This window comes from Heptranchias perlo, chromosome 9 (assembly GCF_035084215.1).
Source record: "Heptranchias perlo isolate sHepPer1 chromosome 9, sHepPer1.hap1, whole genome shotgun sequence".
Taxonomy (NCBI): domain Eukaryota; kingdom Metazoa; phylum Chordata; class Chondrichthyes; order Hexanchiformes; family Hexanchidae; genus Heptranchias; species Heptranchias perlo.
The window spans coordinates 70203283-70229172 of record NC_090333.1 but is presented as its reverse complement, the minus strand read 5'-3'; the positions used below and the strand labels follow the sequence as shown (position 1 = coordinate 70229172).

General features: G+C 43.7%; 1 protein-coding gene across 1 annotated transcript in view; it reads right to left on the bottom strand.

Annotated features, from left to right (window-relative positions):
* Positions 1–25890, bottom strand: part of LOC137325529 (uncharacterized protein C1orf21-like) — a 190297-nt gene that overhangs the window by 119821 nt on the left and 44586 nt on the right. Inside the window, exon 2 of the mRNA XM_067990733.1 lies at positions 13148–13327. Coding sequence (XP_067846834.1) covers positions 13148–13241 — 94 coding nt within the window. The 5' untranslated portion in view covers positions 13242–13327. The remainder of the gene's footprint in view (positions 1–13147; positions 13328–25890) is intronic.

Below are 25890 nucleotides of genomic sequence, written 5' to 3'. Positions count from 1 at the left end.
GGTGGAAAGGGGTATCACTCCTGACTTGTGCCTTGTAGATGGTGGAAAGGCTTTGGGGAGTCAAGAGGTGAGTCACTCGCTGCAGAATACCCAGCCTCAGACCTGCTCTTGTAGCCACAGTATTTATATGGCTGGTCCAGTTAAGTTTCTGGTCAAGGGTGACCCCCAGGATGTTGATGGCGGGGGATTCGGCGATGGTTACGCCGTTGAATGTCAAAGGGAGGTGGTTAGACTCTCTCTTGTTCGAGATGGTCATTGCCTGGCACTTGTCTGGCACCAATGTTACTTGCCACTTCTCAGCCCAAGCCTGGATGTTGTCCAGGTCTTGCTGCATGCGGGCTCGGACTGCTTCATTATTTGAGGGGTTGCGAATGGAACTGAACACTATGCAATCATCAGCGAACATCCCCATTTCTGACCTTATGATGGAGGGAAGGTCATTGATGAAGCAGCTGAAGATGGTTAGGCCAAGGACACTGCCCTGAGGAACTCTTGCAGCAATGTCCTGGGGCCGAGATGATTGGCCTCCAACAACCACTACTATCTTCCTTTGTGCTAGGTATGACTCCAGCCACTGGAGAGTTTTCCTCCTGATTCCCATTGACTTCAATTTTACTGGGGCTCCTTGGTGCCACACTCAGTCAAATGCTGCCTTGACGTCAAGGGCAGTCACTCTCACCTCACCTCTGGAATTCAGCTCTTTTGTCCATGTTTGGACCAAGGCTGTAATGAGGTCTGGAGCCGAGTGGTCCTGGCGGAACCCAAACTGAGCATCAGTGAGCAGGTTATTGGTGAGTAAGTGCTACTTGATAGCATTGTCGATGACACCTTCCATCAGTTTGCTGATGATTGAGAGTAGACTGATGGGACGGTAATTGGCCGGATTGGATTTGTCCTGCTTTTTGTGGACAGGACATACCTGGGCAATATTCCATATTGTCAGGTAGATGCCAGTGTTGTAGCTGTACTGGAACAGTTTGGCTAGAGGCGCAGCTAGTTCTGGAGCACAAGTCTTCAGCACTACAGCTGGGACGTTGTCGGGCCCATAGCCTTTGCTGTATCCAGTGCACTCAGCCGTTTCTTGATAACACGTGGAGTAAATCGAATTGGCTGAAGACTGGCTTCTGTGATGGTGGGGATATCGGGAGGAGGCCGAGATGGATCATCCACTCGGCACTTCTGGCTGAAGATGGTTGCAAACGCTTCAGCCTTGTCTTTTGCACTCACGTGCTGGACTCTGCCATCATTGAGGATGGGAATGTTTACACAGCCTCCTCCCGTTAGTTGTTTAGTTGTCACCACCATTCATGACTGGATGTGGCAGGACTGCAGAGCTTTGATCTCATCCATTGGTTGTGGAATCGCTTAGCTCTGTCTATAGCATGTTGCTTCCGTTGTTTAGCATGCATGTAGTCCTGAGTTGTAGCTTCACCAAGTTGGCACCTCATTTTTAGGTACGCCTGGTGCTGCTCCTGGCATGCTCTTCTACACTCCTCATTGAACCAGGGTTGATTCCCTGGCTTGTTGGTAATGGTAGAGTGAGGAATATGCCGGGCCATGAGGTTACAGATTGTGCTGGAATACAATTCTGCTGCTGCTGATGGCCCACAGCGCCTCATGGATGCCCAGTTTTGAGCTACTAGATCTGTTCTGAATCTATCCCATTTAGCACGGTGGTAGTGCCACACAACACGTTGGATGATATCCTCAGTGCGAAGATGGGACTTCATCTCCAGGATTTCTAAGGACGGAGTGTTGTATGATGTAATGCGCAATGTATTATTCAAGGAACATTGCAAATTGGACTGTGATTGACAGCTTAGAAGCATACAGCATTTTATGATTGCTTTGCATCTGTAACCCAATGTGATGTCTGCAAATGCAGACGTACTGTTTTAATATATCTCCCATGACATTGATCATAGTTGGATAACATACAGCTTTATAAGAACGAGTACTATACCATGTAATGCACAATTTATTATTCTTCTGTTAAGTTGGAGTTCTGTCCTTTTACGATCACAAGGTCAAATATCAAGGTCATTCAGAGTTTAATTGTTACTTGGTTAGGAAACTTTGCAAATTGAAAAGTGCTCATCAGTTGCAGGCTTCAGCTCAGAAGCACATTGCATTTTAAAATTATTTTGCATCTGTAACATAGAAACAGGAGTAAGCCATCAGCTTCTCGAGCCTTTTCCGCCATTCAATTCGATCATGGATGATCTGTATATTCATTCCATTTACCCGCATTGGTTCCATAACCCTTAATACCTTTGCCTAACAAAAATCTATCAATCTCAGTTTTGAAATTTTCAATTGACCCCCAGCCTCAACATCTTTTTGGGGTGAGTTTTCCAGATTTCCACTACCCTTTGTGTGAAGAAGTGCTTCCTAGTATCATCCCTGAACAGCCTGGCTCTAATTTTAAGGTTATACCCCCTTGTTCTGGACTCCCCCACCAGAGGAAATAGTTTCTCTCTATCTACCCTATCAAATCCATTAATAATCTTAAACACAACCATTAGATCACCCTTTAATCTTCTATACTCGAGGGAACACAAGCCTAATCAATGCAACTGGTCCTCATAATTTAACCTCAGTATAATTCTGGTGAATCTATGCTGCACACACTCCGATGTCAATATAATCTTCCTGAGGTTTGGTGCCCAGAACTGAACACAGTACTCCAGATCCAGTCTAACCAGAGCTTTATACAACTGTAGCGTAACTTCCACCCCTTTGTTTTCCAGCCCTCTTGAAATGTTGGCCTTCGTCTCATTAGTCATCTTAATTATTTTTTGTATCTGTCCACTAGTTTTTAGTGATTTCGGTACTTGGACCTCTAAATCTCTCTGCTCCTGGTGTGACAAATGAAACGTGACTTCAGTGTGCATAGATGTACCATTTTTAAAATATTAATAAATTAAATCCAACCAAATATCTATCTGAGAAAACGTGTTTGGGAATTCTCAAAGATCGATATATTTCAAAGACCGCTTGTTATCTGCAAATAACCAACCAACTGGGATTCCGAAAACTTAGAGTTTCTGGACCTTCAATGTGGCCCAATTTTACGTGACAGTTACGTCATACAATCACAAGATAATTACAGATGAGAAACGCCATTTGGCCCAACTTAGTTCATCCATCTAGAAAGTATCTTGTGTACCTCATAAAATCACCCCTCAGAACAACCCCCTTTTTCAGGCTGAAAAAGCCCAAGTTTCTCCAGTTTTCCTTCATAACACCTGACAAATGGGATGAGCTTTGTGGCTCTCCTCTGCACTGCCTCCAGTACCTGAATATCTCCCTTGTATCTCAGTGACCAGAACTGGACATGGTATTTAATGTCCGAGAACAATAATAATGCATTTAAAATACGCACGGCTTTCCCAAACCATCAGAGTTGACAATAGAAAAATGAAAAATAATGCAAAGTGCTGGTACAAAAGATTGATATTACCAATGTGCTGTGCAAGAAAGCAGTAGAACACCAATTATGCAGGTAACTCCTCACAGTAAGTTTCTTATCTCATTCAAATTGCCAATTTAAGGTGATCGGCAAAAAAGCCAGGGCGACATGAGGAAACTTTTTTTAAGCAGCAAGTTGTAATGATCTGGCATGCACGGCCTGAAAGGATGGTGAAAGCAGACTCAATAGTAACTTTCAAAAGGAATTTGATAAATACTTGAAGGGAAAAAATTTACAGGGCTATGGGGAAAGAGCAGGGGAATGGGACTAATTGGATAGCTTTATCAAAGAGCTGGCCCAGGCATGATGGGCCGAAAGGCCTCCTCCTGTGCTGTACCTACAATGGAGGGAGGTTGTTACAAATTCGGGTCTGCCAGAGATACCTTCTTGGGTTCAGTGGCATCAGTTGCTCCTCTAAGTGGATTCCATGCCCCTTATATGCTAGAGTTGACTCACGTGCCCAATATTTATTTATACAATAGCGTAACCCAATAATGCAACAAGGATACTTCTTTATGATCTGAACTGGATATGTACCATGCAAACACATCTCCCCAATCCTTTTGAAGGTGGACAGAGCAAATACTTGGTAAGGCGAGGTCACATATGAATTGTTATGCTACTTTACCTTCAAGCATTGAAACATACAGAGTAACATTTATAGTCTGACTCACCTAACTCAATCAGCACAACATGTCCTTGCAAAACAGCACAAAAACAATGGATATGCTACACTTCCCCACATCAATGAGTCTTCTTGCTTGACTACAAACAAAATAACTCCCAAGTACTCTCCTACATTCTTCTTTTGAGTCTGGACAAAGCTTACTCTTGCAGCTTTCTGTTTAAAACCTGACCATCAGTGAGTGTTTCTGTCTCTTTTTTGTTCACAGCCAGGAGGGAAGGCCTACCAGACAACCCCTGTCGAGTGCACAGGACCAGAGACTCCCAATACAATGGGCATTAGGTGTTCACCGATTACCAAGACGGTCTAATGAGTTCCTTATTGTGCACAGTCTTTGGGGAAAACAACTTCTAGTCCATTAGCATAGTAACCGCCTTTCGGACAGAACAATCACAGTCAAATGAACCATGAATGTAATCAGATGATAGCTGCAAACATTTTTATTCTGGTTTTCCTCATGTCACTATGTTAAGGAAGCATTACTACACTTGAATGGAGTGGTGGGGGCAGAAAAGATGTTGTCTAGCTGGTTCTGCCCGGGAACATCTTGCTGAAGAAAAGAAAGTCACAAATTTTGGGATCACACAGCGTTACCATTTGCAAATGCTTAACATATTACTTGCTAAGTACCAGTATCTACATTGTGTAATGTCATACTGCCCTTTTATTGTAAACATAGAAGGGTGTTTTTTCTAAATAAATTACAGTGAACATGTTGTACTTCTTAACATTTAATATTTTTGGCATCACTAATGTGAAACTTGTATCCCGGATAGAGAGGTGTATACTAGATTATGAAAAGTCAGTTTAACACTTGAGATGCATGGTTAACCATTTGGCAATTAAGCATGATTGTGTGCACTATAAATTACTTAAGATTCTGCGCCTGATATTAGGAGGGAGGCAGGTTGCCAGTGGGGGGTCGACTGGGCACGTTGGTAACCCGCCCAGTAAAATCGGTGGGTTCCCCACGCGATCGTAAGTAAATTGACGCCACTTACCTTGGCTTCCGGATTTCGTGCTGGAAAGCTGCGCAGCGGGCGGACTGCACACCCGCATCATAGGCTGTCAGCTGGAGGAGCCCTATTTAAAGGGGCAGTCCTCCACTGACTGATGCTGCAGAAAGGAGCCAAAATGATAGTATGGAGCAGCCCAGGGGGAAGGCTGCTCCCAGGTTTAATGATGCCTCACTCCAGGTCCTACTGGATGGGGTGAGGAAGAAGGGAAGGACAGAGATCTTCTCCCTGGCGGACGGGAGGAAGTGGCCTGCCTCTGCCACCACGAAAGCCTGGCTCGAGGTGGCCAAGGAGGTCACCAGCACCACCAACATATCAGGCACCTGAATACAGTTTAGGAGGTGCTTCAATGACCTAAGTAGGTCAGCCAAAGTGAGTACAATTACTCATTCCCCTACACTTCGTCTGCCACATCACCGCCCCCAGCCCACAACTCCTTCTGCATTGCCAACACTACTCTATTACATCACCCCTCAGACCCACTCAAAGCTCATCCTCATCTTACCTGCACTTACTCACCTTGCCAGTACTCATCCCGCCACTACCACTCAACTCAATCCTCATACAATCTCATGGCTCTATCTCATACTCACCCTCTGATGCATCTCTTTCACGGTCAGCTCATCCAACCTGCCACTACCTGTGCTGCAGCCACCGGGCATGCATCATATATGTGCAGTAGGAAGCATAAGGCAAACGTGTCGTGAGCTTGAAGGGGATGCACAAGGGTGTTTGAGGGTTTGTCATGGTTTTACTTATATTTGATTTCTGATCAAGTCACATTACATATTATATTGTCACCACTACTGCCACGTCTTGGCCATTCTTGACTGGCTTGTGCAATAAGGCCCTTTCATGAGGTTCTCCATGAACACCCTTGATGCCACCCATTGGGTCACCCTACAGTGGGTGTATGTGTAGTTGCACGACTACTTTGTGCAGGTGCCTGTTGCGCAGCACTGTGTTGTGTAGCTCCACGTGGCGGAGGTGGACGGCATGCCTGGCGAAGCTGGTGATGTTGCTCATCCTCCAATGGAGTGAAGAATGCAGCTATGGACCCCCCCACCCCCGCCGCCCGTCCTGACGGTGTGAGTGTGAGGGAGTCCACAAAGTAGGTAAATGTGTTTGGACAGCAGAGTTTAGGGTATGATTTAATAATTTGGAGTGTGGAGACAACGGTGTGGCAGGCAAAACTTTGTCTGAGGTGACAGAGTGCCCTGCTGCAATGAATGAGGGTTTACCCGACACCTGTTAAATGGACCTTTGCAGCTGCCACTGGCTGCTGGCTGCAACACGTCTGTTTAAACAGGGAGTGTTTCCCCCAGCATGGGAAGCACGTTCTGGGTAGTCCAAAATCCGAATCCTCCTAAAATCTCCAACCAATGAGGTCTGTAAACGACCTCAAGTACCCAGATAATGACCTAAAGTGGGATCCCGCTGGCTTTGATAGCCGGTGGGAGTCCCGCATGAGGGGGCTGCGCGCGCACCGATTCGCGTCATTGGGGAACCCGGAAGTGGGCGGGTTGGAGCCGGGCTCCGGGAATCCCCAATTTTAGGAGCTCCACCCACCCACCGCCACAAACGCACCCGCTCGGCCATCTGAAAATTGACCCCTCTGTTTCAATTATATCAAAAAGAAAGGCAAGATCCTACACAAGGCATCGAGAGAACTTTTGCTTCAGCACACAGTCCATTGCAGCAATGATGCGGAACAGAGGTTTCAGGAACAGCAGGCTGTTCCATCTTCTGAGCCAGCTTGAAAGCTACCCGCTGAGGTGTTTACCACACTTTACACAGCTTCCTTGTGGCAAATGCTTCTCGAGCTTTCACCTATTCGCTAAAATCTTTCACCTATTTCTCTAAAACAGATTATCTGGTCATTATCACATTGCTGTTTGTGGGCCCTTGCTGTGCGTAAATTGGCTGCCGTGTTTCCTACATTACAAGTGACTACACTTCAAAAACTACTTCATTGGCTGTAAAGCACTTTGGGGCCTCCTGAGGTCATGAAAGGAGCCACATAAATGCAAGTCTTTCTAACTTTCTTTATTGGTGGTTTGTGAAGTATCATTTATGTTTTGGCAGCAAAACAGAAATAATCCAGGTAATGGCACCATTGTTTTCAATGAGAGAGGCATCATTATGATTTGCCTCTATGACTGAATCACTGACAAAAAAAAAATCCCAGCCTAAAACATCAATTTTATGCACACAATTCACCCATCACTTACCTGTACAGAACGTTCAACTGAATGCCTCCGAAAGACATTGCTAACTAAGTGCTGTTTATAGTATCCTCAGTGCTAAAACTGTATCTTGGTCAATAAACTGTTACTGGAAGTATTGTATTAGTTTCCTCTCAAAGTCTTTTTTGAACTCCATTTGCCCTTTCATTGTTCAGTGGAAGTGATGTGTGGGGCTGGATTATCAAAACAGTTTCACACAGGACTGGTTTTAAATTTAAACACTCTGCTATGGTTTCACTTAACTTTTCTTTTCCGTATTTTGCCCGATTGATTATTCATACACTCAATCCTTGCCAGTTTTTCCCTTCCCCCCGCCTCTCCTGAAGGGTGTGGTTCTCTAGGTGTTGGGCACCCTCTGCTACTTGGTTCAAGTGGCCAATACTCGGGTGCGTTCAGATAGTGAGTGTTGACAGGCTGTTCGAAGAGGCGTCGAGAGGCCAGCCCAATCCTGCCCTCGTCCAACATTTACACGTGAACACTTCCCGCAGGATAGCAATCAGAAGTGGGGGGTCTTGGCCGATGTTCCCTAAATACGGGGGGGGGGGCAGAGGCCAACTGTAGCACCCACAACTATCACCCCATCTGAGATCAACTAATTCTACACAGACCGGGCACCAAACTCCCGACCTTCCAGATCTGTATGGCTATTAAACCCACCAGGCCATCAGGAACGCTGCCACTTAGCTCTTTATCAAAATGTTTTAACAACTGTTTTTTATGATTTGTATTTGCTTACTAACTTGTAACTTTGTACAATGATCAACAGATGGTTGATTGAAACAAAAACAAATTGGGAAAAAAAAATCACAATGGGCTATGCTTTTTTTTTGCCAATGAGACAACACTGGGAGTTAAGATTCTCACAGAACTGTTCACCCCCCACACCCCACCGCCCACCACTAACCAGTCTCCTTATGCTTGAAATCATGCCCTCTGTTAAGTCTAACACGCAGCAAAACATATACGACCATGTATGCACTCCTCCTCAGGGCATGCATCTCGTGCATCCTGTGGGTGGGGTGGATGGTTTGTTCCCTGAACAATACCCACCATTCTCTTGACAAGCTGCCAAAAAGACTGGGAGAACAGCCTGGTTCAGATTCCACACCCAATAATATGCCTCCTCCCTTTTGAAGGGGAATATTTTTATGATAAACACAAGTATTAATAATATAATAACACCTGCATATATGTAGTCTGTTTCATGCTGCAATATTTCAAGAGACGTTCTAGATTTTTTTTCAAATTGCAGTGACTGTCAGAAAGAAAAAGAACCTGCATTTATATATTGCCTATTAAGACAACAACTTGCATTTATATAGCACCTTTAATGTAGTTAAATGCCCCAACGGACTTCACAGGAGCGTTATCAGACAGAATTTTTCACCGAGCCACATAAACAAAGATTAGGACAGATGGGTCAAAGAGGTACATTTTAAGCAGCGAATTAAAGGTGGAGAGAGAGTTAAAGAGACAGAGATGTTTAGGGAGGGAATTCGAGAGCTTGGGGCCTAGGTAACTGAAGGCACGGCCGCCAATGGTGGAGTGAAGGAAATCGGGGATGCGCAAGAGGCCAGAATTGGAGGTGCGGAGAGATCTGGGAGGGTTTTATGGCTGGAGGAGGTTACAGAGATAGAGAGGGGCGAGGCCACAGAAGGATTTGAAAACAAGGATGAGAATTTTAAAATCAAGGCGTTGTCGGACCGGGAGCCAATGTAGGTCAACGAGCACAGGTTCTGGCTGAGCAGAACATGATGCGAGTTAGGATACGAACAGCAGAGTTTTGGATGAGTTCAAGTTTACGCAGGTTGAAAGGTGGGAGGCTGGTCAGGAGAGCATTGGAGGTAACAAAGGAATCGATAAGGGTTTCAAAAGCAAATGGGCAGAGGCAGGGGCGGAGACAGGCGATGTTACGGAGGTGGAAGTAGGCCGTCCTGGTGATGAAGGGGCTATGGGGTCAGAAGCTCAATTCAGGATCAAATAGGCCTGTCAGAAATCTCCCAAACCACTTCACATACAACAAACTGTGTTGGAGTGCAGTCAACATGGCAATATAGCCAAATGCAGCAGCCATTTTGCACACAACAATGCCCGACAAAAACAACGTGGTGAATGACCATTTAATGTGTGCTGGGGATGTTGGTTAAGGGAAGAATATTGGCCAGGAAATCTCCTTGATCTTCTTCAAAGAGCATCATGAGATTTGTACGGTCTGCCTGAACCACCAGAAGCCTCATCTAAAGAACAGCGCTTCCAACAATCCAGCACTCCCTCAGTACTGCACTGGAGCGCCAGCCTAGACCATGTGCTAAAGCCACGGTGTGGGCCTGAACCCACCATCTTCAGACCCAGAGGCAAGAGCTACTAACTGAGGCAAGCTGACACACATTTCAGCTCTGCTTAGCTTTTCTGGCTTAACTCAGAAACACAATGGGTATGAACGTGTGACCCTGCCCATCAGTGATCCAATATGAGTCATTCAGTCTGACATTTGTACTTCCATTTTAAATGTAGCTAACTGCATATGACACAAGACCTCTCATGGGGCTCAATTTTGAAATGGTGGCAGGTTGGCAGCGGGGGGCTGAAGGTACGCGTGGCAAACCTGAATAAAGAAAACTTACCGTTTCCGACGCGATCGCAATGTAATTGGTGGTGAATAAAGTTGTTTCTGGGTTTCGCGCCTCAGTTAGTAGCTCTTGCCTCTGGGTCTGAAGATGGTGGGTTCAGGCCCACACCGTGGCTTTAGCACATGGTCTAGGCTGGCGCTCCAGTGCAGTACTGAGGGAGTGCTGCATTGTTGGAAGTTCACGAGATGCATGCCTGTCAATCAGACTGGCTGCCAACAGGAGCTGCAACGCCGAGGGTTGGGGGGGGGGGGGGCGAGAGAAAGAGAGAGCGAGATGTCATTGGCGTTGGAACAGAGAGTGGAGGGCACTGAAGATCGGGGGTGGGGGGGGCTGAGAGGGACATCGGAGAGGGAGACATCGGGGGCTGAGAGGGACATTGGAGAGGGAGACATCGGGGGCTGAGAGGGACATCGGAGAGGGAGACATCAGAGCAGGGTGGAAAGGTAGGTTTATTTTGTTTTTTTTAAAAAACTTTGTGCAATAGTTTTTTTTATTTAATTTATTTTTGCCTGATCCGGCTCTTCACCAGGCATGAATCGGAAGCTGTGGGAAAGCCGCTGAGGTAAGTTTAAAATCGTTTTAACTATCTACTATGTCAGAAATAAAGTGCCTTAAGTACCTCAATGAAGTACATTTGGTTCTTTAACTATCATCCCGGCAGCTTTAATTGCCGGCAGGACTTCTGCATTCGTGAGGCGTGCGCGCGCACACAGGCGCGTCTGTGGGAAACCCAGAAGTCGGCGGGTTGGAGCCGGCTTCCTCACCCGCTCGGGATTTCCCCGATTTTCGCAGCCCCCCTGCCCCCAACGCACCCGCAATTTCCTTTGAAAATCAGGGCCATGATTTCCTAGATTTTGGAAAAAGGAAGAATGGACACTGTCAAGACTCTGATTTAGGTTATAAACTACAGATTTATTCAACGTGATGGATAAGACACAATGCAGCAGCTCCTTGCTCAAAAATAATCAAAGACTTAGCAAACTGAAAATATTAAACCTGAGCTTTAATCTTTGCTGTAACTCTCATACATGGGAATTTATAATAGCCCACAGAACTCCCTGTGAAAGCACTCTACACAAATTGTACTACACTAAGAGCTGCCGAGCAAGGTGCGCACCATCCAGAATACACCCTCTGAAGAGGGAAACTGGGATGCAAGAGAACAAAAAGTACCTTCCACAATCATAACAAATTTATCAAATTAAGGAGGAATTGAGGAACAGCACCTCATCTTCCGATTTAGGCACTTTACAGTCATCCGGCCCAAACACTGATTTCAATAACTTTAGATCATAACCACTGCTCCTATTTTCTCGGACATCAGGTGCTGGTAATGGTTCTGCTCTTACGATTTACACCTACCTCTTATAGATCCATATTTTTGTTTCTTTACTTGTCCACCTCCTTTTGCCATTTAATCACTCCTGCCCTCCACCCTATGCTCTTTCCTTCCCCACCCCCTCCCACCCCACCCCTTTTCACTGGCTCGGCACTTGCTTTTAAACTGTTAAATCTCTAACTTCTTCCACTTATGATGAAAGTTCATCGACCCGAAACGTTAACTCTGTTCCTCTCTCCTGGCCAGCTGAATATTATCAGCATTTTCTGTTTTTATTTCAGATTTCCAGCATCTGCAGTATTTTGCTTTTGTACCAAATTAACATGATAGTTTCCTGAGCTCCAGCCAATTTTAAGTGTTACCCAGTATTTCACCTTGATTTTACTAATTAAAAGGACAAAGTAAGCAGTAAATGTTTAAGGGTTCTTATTTGCTTTGCAATCAAAATATATCTGCATCTGAATAATGTCTTTGAAGTTATTATCACACCACTGGTCACCATTAGGGTTGCCAACTCTGGTTGGACATATTCCTGGAGGTTTCATCACATGACTTCCCACCTCCAACCGCCCCGTCCCCACGCTTCCGCCATTTGCCACCCCACATATCCATCCTCAAGGTGCACCACCTCCCCATACCAATTGGGAAACAAACAGACTCTTCGTTATCCAACCGAATGATTCTTGACTCTCAGTCAAACAGCCTTTTTTCCCCCACCTCCGATATTTTTATAACTAATAAGCGAAAATGTTCAAAGAAAATAGAAAAAAAACCCAATTTTTTTTAATACGCTGGTGATTTTCTCCACAGTTGTTCCTGTTGCAGTGACCTGGAGATTAATCTTCAATTCCTGGAGACTCCAAGTCAATTCTGGAGGGTTGGCAACCCTAGTCACAATTCACCATTCTCTATGTAACAAGCAATTTAGTTTTATGTTAACATGCAACAAAAATCAATTAACACCCAAAAATCAAGCTTTTCTTTCACATTTTGCACAATTAACGTACACTTGACTTCGTTCAATAGGTAACTATTGACTTCCAATAAAAGTATAAATATTTTGTAACTAGCACAACTGCAATAACCATCAGTAACATCAGGTTTTGGGAAAACCACCTTTCGATTACAACTGCTGCGACTGGTATATATTTTCGAAGACAGCAACATCAGGCTTACACACACTGTCTCAACCTGGCATGACATCATAGGGACCTGTGCACTTGAAGCAATATATTAAAAGCAACATCTTGGCAGCCGATTAAAAGAGAGCAATGGACGTTTAAAACCTAACACCAGTGGAAAACTATAAATATTTAAGTTTTGCTGCAAAATATTTAAAAGGAAAAGAGCTGAAGAGATTAAAAAGAAACACACAAACTTCACTTTAGATATCACACAACAGCCCTTACTGTAACATATAAATGGTGGGCTGCTCCCTCTTAGCCAAAAAGCCACATAAAAACATCCTTTTTTTATAGTGCATGTGTAGCTTAAATAGGTTATTTATTCCTGAGGGAAGGTCTAACACAGTATAACAGCAGCAATAAAGGTCTGGAAAACACTTCAAATGCTGAACAGACCAATTGTATATTAAAATAAAACACACATCTCCAGTTCTATACATCTACGATATTTGCCAAATTTCCCCCAAGTACCTTAGCTCTTGTTTCAATTCTGCTCTTATTGCAAACAGTGCTAATGCAGTCAAGCAGTCAATGGTTAACATTTTAATGCCCCTCAAGCCATCCTCGGTACGTACCCCCAAAGACATCGCCATTTTGGTAGTTCTTTCCCTTCTGCGCTTCCTCCTCGTTTTGAACAGTAGAGACATGCTTGGCTGAGGCACAGCCCATAGTTCTACGCAAATGGCTTCAACGTGCACTGCCCACAGATCATCTCTAAGATGAAATCTCCTCCCTCCCCGTTAGATGGTTGCAACCTGTGGACAAATGAATTGAACAGTCTTAAAATCTCTATGTTAAACATGTTCTCCTTCCTTTCCTCTTTGCCAGAATAGGATGGCGGACATCACAATTTTGCACCCCTTGCCCTTATCCGAACGACATTGTAAATGAAATCACCAGTTCAGACTGTGGAAAGTTCTTCTGGAACAGACAGGAAGCAGGTGAGAGATCCTGGCTTCTAATGATCCATCAGTCAAGCCCGTGGCACTGACAAGCAGTTAGTTATCACAACCTGCTGCTCTCCATTGAGAACTAATGCAGCAGACTGATACAGCGGCCAGTGTTGTGCAGAGAAACTCTTTCACGATGAGATGAAAAAACTGATTGTGGACCAAAAAGGCAGCATTAAAGAAGCTGTAAAAGTAACAAATGAAGAATGCACGGATATTTCACATTTACAGGCACAGTGAGATACGAATAGCCACTGCGTAAGGATATATACTGTACAACGTCTGGCCAACATTGGTGTTTGCTGTGCTGACAGCTTTTGTATCTGACAAACATCTGGATATGAGTAGCTCATAACTGTTCCGTTACTAGCCAGCTGTCACTTAGGTTTACTTGTGGACACTAGAGAGGACGCATGTGTGATTGATTCAGTGTATTTCTTGTGCTTTGGCTTTGCACTAATGGTACTGTTTTCAGGGAAAACTCCAACATCATTAATGGCAATGAGGTATTTTTTGTTACTACACATATACTATATTGATGGTGATGCTTCGTATCCATTGACAAACCAGCAACACCACAAATGGAATAACAAAATCTATTTAAACTACTTTAAAGTCACATTCAGTTGTTTGATATGCAAATAAAAAAGTACAACAGATCTGTTTATCTATCGTCTTTTGCCATCCTTTTTGTTGGGGAAAGGAGCAAAGGTTCAATTGCAAATAATAGAGCAAACACATTTTCTCATTCCAGCTTTGTCAATTTGCATCAATTAAACTTCAGAGAAACGCATTCCAATAAACTGCAAAAAGCTTGGTATATCTGTCTTAACACTTAGCCCTTATTTCAACATACAAATGTATTGGTGTGCTGAATGTAACTGGTCCATACATCATCCATTTCCAGATCTTCTTGTCCCTTAACCATTTTCAATACGTAGACCTGCCTAAAATGTCTTCTTTCATACAGTGACTATGGAAATGCAGTGTTTATGATTTTAATTGATGTGAAGTGTGTAAAAATAAAAAGACTGCTCGATTAGATTTTATGCACAAGTCCACACTTTATCCCTCCTCCAAACTTTCTCTCCTTCGTCCTACAGTCCTGAGGAACAATTCATCTTGAGCTAAGGTTCCATAAGCAGCAGCAGCAGCAGCCGTCCAATATCTCACCCAACTGGTCATCTTAATGTGCGAGCTCCGACAGAGTGCTGACAGGCTAACTGCCCACAGGGGGGGCATTGCCATGAAGCCCAGTCTTGCCCGTATCCAAAGTTGTAAGTGTGCATTTCCAGATAGGAACAGCATAGTAATCAACAGCATGAACTGTGATCCATTCCCCCTCAATCCAAGAAAAGAGACTAATTAACACAACACTAACCAGGATCAAGCCCGGGACCTCCCTGTTCAGTACAACTCAGTCCTATACCATCTGGTGCTTTTGCCAATCGGGACGGGAACTCACCCACACTTCATGTGACTATGTTAAGATGTGTTAAAATTTAAACAACAGGGTGGTAGTTAAAAGCTGACTAATCAGAAATGTTAACATACTCTTGACTTCCTTCTCCCTACATGGGCAATAGAATTGGAAAAGAAACTAAACTCCAGAGGTTTGAATATTCCCTTCATTGTCATGTTAACTCTTTTCATTTACGAAGAGCTTTCTGTTCACCGTTAGGGTTGTGATCATCTTTTTCGACTTATGTATATTATGGAGATAATCAAAGACACGTAACGTTTGTGCTTGCACACCCATCCTAAAAGAGGAGGCAGCTTAAATGGTCTAGCAACATCTGGAACCCACCGCATCAGGGGATGTAGATGTAAACCTCATTCTATTGCATTGCTGATCCGAGTTGCATTGGTGAGGGAAGGCAACAAGCAGAATCATGCACCTCCCCAACGGGACGGGCAAGAGAATGAGACTAATTAGATAGTTCTTTCAAAGAGCCAGCACAGGTACGATGGGCCGAATGGCCTCTTTCTGTGCTATGTCATTCTAGTAATGACATAGCACAGAAAGAGGCCATTCGGCCCATCGCAGAAAAATATTTTTGCCGACTCCTACTCTTACTCCTAACTTTGCAACTTTTAACTGTGTCCTCTGGTCGTTGAACCACTCTGAACTTTGACCAATCTGCTTCACAATCTGGAAAACTTCAAATGGGTCACCACAAATTTTTGTGTTCTCCAGAGTGAACAAGTTTTGTGAACCCTTCCTCATCACTTAATACTTTTGATAGCTGGAATTTAAAGAATAGCCTTGCATTTACATAGCACTTTTCACAACATCAGGCCATCGCAAAACACTTCACAGCCAATTAAGTACTTTTTTCTTTAAAATGTAGTAACTGCTGTAATGTAGGAAAACGCAGAGAATTTAGACACAGCAAGGTCCCACAAACATCAATGAGATAAATTAGTAGATAATCTCTTGTTAGTGATGCTGACTGAAGGATAAAATATTGCCATGGGATCTTTCACATCCAGCTAGGAGGGCAGTGGGGGCCTCGGTTTAACGTCTCATCCGAAAGACGCTATCTCTGACACTGTAACACTCCCTCAGTGTGGCAGTGAAGTAACAGCCAGGATTATGTGCTCAACTGAATCTGCGACCTTCAGACTCAGAGACGAGAGAGCTACCACTGAGTCAAAGAGCAATTGCCTCTCTACCCTCTCAATGACAATAATATCCTTGCTATGATCAGGTGACTGAAATTGCACACAATACTGCAGATAGCATGTGACCAGCTCCTTAATTGGCAACAATATAACACTTTTTATTTGTATTCTCTGCTGTTGCGACCCAATTTGGCATTTCTACTGCAGCCAAGCTGGGCTGATAGCTTCATAGATTTATTCACATTAACCTACAGATTTGCACAGCTATTCCATTTAATAGACTTCCTCTTTCAGTTAGTTCTTCCCATACTAATTATTATACACATTACCCATACTAAATCGCATCTGCCAAATTAGCTACAAGTTCTAAATCCTTCTGAATCTAGCTATCTATGTGTCATGATTGGACAGCATCCTATTTTGGTATAATTTGATAACTTGGATACTTGGTTACAATATGCTCATCCAAAACACTTATGTTGAAAACAGTGACTGTCTCAAAACTGATCGCTAGATTGGCCTACTCATAATGTTGTACAGCTTGAAATGTTTTCATTTTGGGTACACTTTGTTTCCTGTTTCTAAGCGACTTGCTTATCCAGTACCATACTATAATCCTTATTCCATGACTCCTTACCATAGCTATTGATAATCAATGCTGAATTTCAACAAAAACATTCTGAAAATCCAAGCATGTAGTATCACTTGGGCTTCTCTTGCCCACTATGTCAGTTACATCTTTGAAAATACTGCCAGTTCTTTAAGCATCTCCTCCCTTTACCGAACGTATGCTGACTGAATTTGTTATGCTTTTCCAAGTGTTCATTCATAAGAATCTTTAAAATTCATTTGTAAATTTGAGGCTACACATCCTCGGCCAGCTGATGTATATATTAGATAGATATACATACAACTCAGGGCCAAAGAGAGAAGTACCTTAGTTCAGGAAGGCCTCAATATGTCTGGATCAATTGCTGCCAATATTCTTGAATAGAGGATTATCGAAAGGTGTTTGAAAGTGATCAATTACAAGCATCCTTTTGGGCTGTTTACACTCTAGGTTTCGTTGGCAGCTGTATTTGTGTGGGCAAATACAGTTTTCAATCTTGTGAATTGCTGGCCGTCTAATGTAGTGAACAGCAATACAGTTTTTAATTCCCATTGTTCTGGGATTGGTTCAAAGAGATTTCAAGCTATATCTGGGCTGTATTACAGCCAGACACCAGCCAGTCTGAAGCCAGCAAACAGAAGGGGTGGGCCATGGTTCAGTACAATTCTTCATGGTAGTATACATTCATGTTAGAAGTAAACAAACAGTGTTTCAAGGATTAGCAGAGAAGCAAGTATCTCTGTAGTTTTTGACATTAAGTTTGCAATTACTGCAATGAGTACTGTTCATCAACCTGTTTAATGTTTAATAAATCTGGCCAGTGGTTAACAGCCTGAGCTGTGATCTGATGGATTGTATATTCTTCCACCTACCGAAGTTTGAAACAAAGTGAAAATGAGAGTGTTATAACGTAGTCCCCAAAGGTAACTACGTATCATTACTTAGCACATTATAGACATGTCAGTGTTCTTTCAAAAGGTTTCACAAACAACCTACAGCTAATTGATATACAAAGTTGCCACGTTTACGGAGCAGGAACAATGAAAAAAATAAGCACTCCTGCACACCGAATAAAATAACGTGCAATAGGCCAAGATGTTTGCGACTCTGCAGCATTAAGATAATTAATACTGCACCACTGGTCCTTCCTGTAACAGGATACAATAATACAGCTAAATAAATCCCATTTCCCACAATTAAGTTTTTTTGTTGGGGGGGGGGCGGTGTTGGGGGTGAATTTTTGCACCATCAAGTTAAGTGCTGATAGTACTGGAGAATGGAGTTGCTTTCTAGTTTGGGCACCTTAGAGTCGGCATCAAGCAATCCCACTCAAATACAGAGCAAAACTCATCAGATTCTACTCCCAAAACAGGCCTTATAATATGGCGCACAGAAGAGTGCGCTTTAATGCATCCGTACGAATTTTCCATTTCTTCTACCTTTATACTCTTCAAGTAAAATTGCCAATTTCATGTCAATCCGTGGCAAATTTAGAAGTTTTATACGTGGGGGTCCATACCTACTAAAAACTAGTTAAACTCCTCGGCCTTTACACCTGACACAGAGAGGAGACATGCATTCCATAAGTTTGGACAGGATTCACATTTGGGTTCAAGAGGTTAAAGGACAATATGTTATGACATGTAATCCCCAAGGTATCCAAAGACAACAACAACTTGCATTTATACAGCACCTTTAGCATAGTAAAATGTCCCAAGGCGCTTCACAGGAGCATTATCTAACAAAATTTGACACTGAGCCACATAAGGAGATATTAGGACAGGTGATCAAAAGCTTGGTCAAAGAGATAGGTGTTAAGGAGCATTGTAAAGGAGGAGAGAGAGGTAGAGAGGCGGAGAGGTTTAGGGAGGAAATTCCAGAGCTTTGGGCCTAGGCAGTTGAAAGCATGGCCGCCAATGTTGGAGCGATGAAAATTGGGGATGGGCAACAGGCCAGAATTAGAGGAGCGGAGAGATCTTGGAGGATTGTAGGGCTGGAGGAGGTTACGGAGCTAGGGAGGGGTGAGGCCATGGAGGGATTTGAAAACAAGGATGAGAATTTTAAAATCGAGGCGTTGCCGGACCGGGAGCCAATGTAGGTCAACGAGCACATGGGTATGGGAGAACGGGAGTTGGTGCAAGTGAGGATACGGACAGCAGGGTTTTGGATGAGCTCAAGTTTACAAAGGATGAAAGATGGGAGACTGGCCATGAGAGCATTGGAATAGTCAAGTCTAGAGCCAACAAATGCATGGATGAGGGTTTCAGCAGCAGGTGGGCTGAGGCAGAGCCACAGTCGGGTGATATCACACTAGACATTTTCAGCAGTGGCGGCTTTGTCAGAGTCCTCAAAGAACGTTTGTCTCTGCATTTCCCGTGAGCAACCGGCATGCAAAAGAAGCTTCCTGAGTGTTCCCTTCTGTGGTACTGAACGCAGACACGAGGACTTCCCAAATGAATTGGCATCATAATCTCACATACCGTCAACATCTGACAAAGACCGCAGCCAAAATAAAGACCAGGATCAACTTAATCCACAAATTAGCTGGGGAGCAGATGCTCGCACCCTGCAGACAGCCACCGTGGATCTTGTTTTCACAGTAGCTGAATACTGCACACCAGCATGGGCAGAATGTACACATACAAATCTTGTGTGGACGTACAACTGAACTATGATAATCATCACAGGAGTGCTGAACACAGCACTAACAGGCTGGCTCCTTGTCCTCACATATATCTTGCCACCACCTCTCAGAGCAGCTGTAGCAAACCCAGGTCTGCCTGTTAATGAAGATCTCCAGAAGCTCCTGAGATGCCGCCTTAAGCCCAAGAAGCCCTTCTGGTCAGCGGCCGAATCTCTCAAAACCTCAGAGCTCTCACCTAAAGACAAGTGGCGGAGGATGTGGGAAAGCAGCGGGGTCAAGAATCAGGACTTTGCGGATTAACCGCCAGGCTTTTCCCTAAGCCATGTAAAATATGGGTCACTGCAAACCACATCAGAACTTCACATGGGCACTGAAACCACCTGCTACACCAACAGATGGCGAAGGATGGCCCCATGTGCGACTGTGGAGAGACGTTCCAAACCGTGCAGCATCTTGTGAACCATTCCCTGGGTGAAATAGCTTCTATTCACTCCATATTATCAGAGGCCATTGAGCGGATGGCCAAATTGGACCTCAACATTTAATGTTGCTTTTCAAGCTGCCATACGAAAAGAAGAAATGCTGTCATATACCACCTATTCAATCGCGACAAAACCACCAGTCCTCAAGAGGCTATTTTGGCCCACGTATATTAAAAATGAATGCCACGACCATCCAGAAGTAATCTAATAATCCTGGGGTTCTGGTGAAAGGAAGAGAAAAACCTCAATGGCTTATCATCTGAAGCTCTTTGGCTATGGTACGACCAGGCAGCACTTTCCAACCCATCACATAGGTGAGAGATTTTATTTTCCCCTTATTCCCATCTTTAACGCTGTGTAGCAATCCCACAAGGAGGTTTTGACTTACTGCCTCAAGTCCTCAAATGCTTCTTAACGAGTTTCAATATCTGTCACCAGGCGTTAACATTCCTAAGTGAGGTAGGTGTTCGTTTCTGACACATATCTTTAATTATCTGGTTTAAGTGTACATGCGTTACAGGCTGCTGGTACCAGATTAGATAACACTGTTTTGGGATTGGAATGGAGATCTGTGGTTACTGCTTTTGAATTAGGTGGGTTTGTTCATTGCTCTTTTGTACAGACTACCTGAAAAGTAGCATTAATAGTTGCCTCCTTGTTAGTCCTTGGCGGTGCTGAAAGTGTTCTGAATTTGGATCTATTTAACTGTTGATTTTCTTCCCTTTGTTTTGTTGCGTTTACACTGAGATAGGCCTGATGAAAGAATGTTCAAAACAGTGGGCTGGATGGTTTGGGGTACTTTTCCATCATTGTGTTTTGGTCCAAGTCTCTTTACAACTGTTATTCATGCTGCTGTGGAGGGCAATTGCTATACTGCCCATCATTTTTGGTGATGTGTACGTGGGACATTAATCACAACTTTATTTTTTCCCTCAGCAAAAAGTTTTATGTTGCTTGTACTGATAGTGTGACTTGTTTCAAGAGCATTTCTTAACTGGGGACTTCAGCTATGTCCCTTCATTCATTCATGATCTGTCGACTGGTTCTTATTCAGAGTTCCTCTTCATTACACTGGATCACAAGGGGATCATATAAACCAGCTTTCCATAGTTTAACACAGTCTGCCTTAACTTGTGGAGGATGCTACACAGATTGATTTTGCTTGTGCATTGCTCTATATCATAGGTTTTCAAATCGAGCTCTGCGACAAGATCCCAGAGAACCTGTCAACAGATTTATGTCCATCATCAAATTTCTGAATTTTTGTGCATTTATTGACTCAGTAGTACATGATTTCCATTGCTGTGTACGTATAAAACACACGTTTTGCAGTGGCAGTGTGATTTTCCGCTGGATAGAATCATAGAAAATTTACAGCATAGAAGGAGGCCATTCGGCCCATCATGTTGCACCGGCTGAGAAACGAGCCACCCAGCCTAATCCCACTTTTCGTATTTGGTCCGTAGCCCTGCAGGTCACGGCTCTTCAGGTGCACATCCAGGTGTTTTTTAAATGAATTGAGGGTTTCTGCCTCTACCACTCTCTCAGGCAGTGAGTTCCAGACCCCCACCACCCTCTGGGGGAAAGTATTTTTCCTCATTTCCGCTCTAATCCTTCTACCAATCACTTCAAATCTATGCCCCCTGGTTATTGGCCCCTCCGCTCAGGGAAATAGGTCATAGAAACATAGAAAATAGGAGCAAGAGTAGGCCATTTGGCCCTTTGGGCCTGCTCTGCCATTCAAAATGATCATGGCTGATCGTCTAACTCAGTATCCTGTTCCCGCTTTTCCCCCATATCCCTTGATCCCTTTAGCATTAAGAAATATATCTATCTCCTTCTTGAATACATCTAATGACTTGGCCTCCACTGCCTTCTGTGGTAGAGAATTCCACATCTCGGTTCTAAATGGCATACCCCATATCCTGAGACTGTGACCCCTGGTTCTGGACTCCCCAGCCATCGGGAACATCCTCCCTGCATCTAGTCTGTCTAGCCCTGCTAGAATTTTATATGTTTCGATGAGATCACCTCTCATTCTTCCAAACTCTAGTGAATATAGGCCTAGTTGACCCAATCTCTCCTCATACGTCAGTCCAGCCATCCCAGGAATCAGTCTGGTAAACCTTCGTTGCATTCCCTCCATGGCAAGGACATCCATCCTCAGATAAGAAGACCAAAACTGCACACAATACTCCAGATGTGGTCTCACCAAAGCCCTGTATAACTGCAGTAAGACATCCCTGCTCCTGTACTCAAATCCTCTTGCAATGAAGGCCAACATACCATTCGCCTTCCTAACTGCTTGCTGCACCCGAATGCTCGCTTTCAGCGACTGGTGTACAAGGACACCCAGGTCTCATTGCACCTCCCCTTTTCCCAATCTATCACCATTCACATAATAATCTGCCTTTCTGTTTTTACAACCATTTATACTGCATCTGCCATGTTCTTGTCCACTCACCCAACTTGTCTAAATCACATTGGAGCTCTTTGCATCCTCCTCACAGCTCACATTCTTCCTCAGCTTTGTGTCGTCTGCAAACTTGGAAATGTTACATTTAGTTCCCTCATCCAAATCATTGATATACATTGTGAATAGCTGGGGCCCAAGCACTGATCCCTGCGGTACCCCACTAGTCACTGCCTGCCACCCAGAAAAAGACCAATTTATTCCTACTCTCTGTTTCCTGTCTGTCAACCAATTCTCAATCCATGCCAGTATAGTCCCCCAAATCCCATGTGCTTTAATTTTGCACACTAACCTCTTGTGTGGGGCCTTATCAGAAGACTTCTGAAAATCCAAATACACCACATCCATTGGTTCTCCCCTATCTATTCTACTAGTTACCTCCTCAAAAAACTCCAGTAGATTTGTTAAGCATGGTTTCCCTTTCATAAACCCATGCTGACTTTGTCCAATTCCGTTAATGCCCTCCAAGTGTTCTGTTATCACATCTTTTATAATAGACTCTAGCGTTTTCCCCACGACTGATGTTAGGCTAACTGGTCTGTAATTCCCTGTTTTTTCACTCCCTTTTTTAAATAGTGGGGTTACATTTGCCACCCTCCAATCTGTAGGAACTGTTCCAGAGTCTACAGAATTTTGGAAGATGATCACCAATGCAACCACTATTTCCAGGGCCACTTCCTTTTGTACTCTGGGATGTAGATTAACAGGCCCTGGGGATTTGTCAGCCTTTAGCCCCATTAATTTCCCTAGCACTATTTTTTTTTACGAATACTGATTTCCTTGAGTTCCTCCCTCTCACTAGACCCTTGGTTCCCTAACATTTCTGGCAGGTTATTTGTGTCCTCTTTTGTGAAGACAGAACCAAAGTATGTGTTTAATTGTTCTGCCATTTCAATTTCCCCCATTTCTGACTGCAAGGGACCTACATTTGTCTTCACTAATCTTTTTCTCTTGACATATTTATAGAAGCTTTTACAGTCAGTTTTTATGTTCCCTGCTAGTTTACTCTCATACTCTATTTCTCTCCTCTTAAATCAATCTGTTTGTCCTCCTTTGCTGAATTCTGAACTGCTCCCAATCCTCAGGCTTGCCGCTTTTTCTGGCAATTTTATATGTCTCCTCTTTGGATCTAATACTATCCCTAATTTCTTTTGTAAGTCACAGTTGAGCCACTGTAAGCCTATCCACTCTATCTAGGCCCCTCATAATTTTGTACATCTCAATCAAATAATCCTTCAGCCTCCACTGTTCCAAGGAAAACAACCCCAGCTTATCCAATCTGTCATCATAGCTAAAATTCTCCAGTCCTGGTAACATCCTCGTAAATCTCCTCTGCGCCCTCTCTAGTGCAATTACATCCTTCCTGTGATGTGGTGACCAGAACTGTGCGCAGTACTCAAGCTGTGGCCTAACTAGTCTTTTATACAGTTCCAGCATAACATCCCTGCTTTTATATTCTGTGCCTCGGCTAATAAAGGAGAGCATTCCAAATGCCTTCTTAACCACTTTATCAACCTGTCCTGCGACCTTCAGGGATCTGTGGACACGCACTCCAAGGTCCCTCACTTCCTCTATACCTCTCAATATCCAATCATTTATTGTGTATTCCCTTGTCTTGTTTGCTCACCCCAAATGCGTTACCTCACACTTCTCCGGATTGAACTCCATTTGCCACTTTTCTGCCCATCTGACCAGTCCATTGATAGCTTCCTGCAGTCTCCAGCTTTCCTCCTCACTATCAACCACATGGCCTATCTTTGTGTCATCCGCAAATTTCTTAATCATGCCCCCTATGTTTAAGTCCAAATCATTAATGTATACCACAAAAAGCAAAGGACCTAGTACCGAGCCCTACGGCACCCCACTGGAAACAGCCTTCCAGTCGCAAAAACACCCATTGACCATTACCCTTTGCTTCCTGCCACTGAGCCAATTTTGGATCCAATTTTCCACATTCCATTGGATCCCATGGGCCTTTACTTTTTTGACCAGTCTACCATGTGGGATAATGACAGTCTTTCAAAAGTTATGACAGCTGGATCCTTGGGAGTATGTCACTGTCCTCTTGCAGGTTTTAAAGAAAGAACTTGCATTTATATAGCGCCTTTCACGACCTCAGGATGCCTCAAAGCACTTTACAGCCAATGAAGTACTTTTTGAAATGTAGTCACTGTTGTAATGTTACAAAAAGCGGCAGCCAATTTGTGCACAGCAAGCTCCCACAAACAGCAATGAGATAAATGACTAGATATTCTGTTTTAGTGATGTTGGTTGAGGGATAAATATTGGCCAGGACATCAGGGATAACTCCCCTGCTCTTCTTTGAAATACTGCCATGGGATCTTTTACGCCCACCTGAGAGGGGAGACGGGACCTCAGTTTAATGTCTCATCCAAAAGACAGCACCTCTGACAGTGTAGCACTCTCTCAGTACCGCACTGGAGTGTCAGCCTAGATCGTGGTCAAGTCTCTGGGGTGGAGCTTGAACCCATGATCTTCTGACTCAGTTGAGTGTGCTCCCAACTCAGCCACAGCTGACACCATCTATGACGACTTATACCTATGCAGTTGCTATGAAGATAGTGAACTGTCTGCCACCCCAGTGGAGATCAGCTCTCTCAGCACAGGCCAAAGATCAAACTCAATTAGTTCCTTACTGTGGTGAAATCACTGCCCTCTAATTGTGAATGTATCACAATGTACAGCAATGAGCTGTTCACAACACGTGAAGCAGATTATATAACCAATGTCAAATCCTTTAATGATAGCCACAGATGTGTCCACTGGTGTCACGTCATCAGGACAATGCCCCTGCCTCCACAGTCTACGCCCAGACCATTCCACCGCATCACAGCGAGGCCTCTGATCAGTAGGTGTGTGTGTTATAATTGGTTAGGTTTGAGTTATTACAACTCTTGGTAGGATTGAAAAAGCAGACTGCAGTGAATTTAGAATCTAGCATCAAAGTAGTTAATAACTTTTATTTAAAAAATGACTTTTTGTTGCTTCTCAATTTAATATGCAGTAGAATGAAGCAATAAAGCGATGAATTGCAGAGGGTAATTGACCAAACAGCTTCAGTGGAGCATGATGACCTATATCTTTCCCCAGTGCAGAGGCTACACTTTTATATTCCTAACCTTACCGTTTAATTTTGCGTCCATTGAATATTTAAATAGTTTTGATTGTCCGACATTTGTCATAGATGCATTTTTTCATTAGCTATTCGACTAAAACTGTAACCAGTATTTGAACAAATACTTCTACACAATTTAAGCCACAAAGATAAAAACAGCAGCTTCTAACAGAACCTTCACTAAAATCATCATCCCTTGGCCACTAGCTCATCATCATCCTATGTCAGAAAGGACGATGAGGAAATTGGCAATCTTCTGTACCTCTTCACACTGAGTCCCCAATCTCACTCAAGTCAAGTGCTTCACCTCAGTAGGGAGGTGCAAGAGTAGGAAAAGGAAGATGAGCACATTTAGATTGATCTTGGGCATCCGAGCAGTATTTTCCTACATTACAACA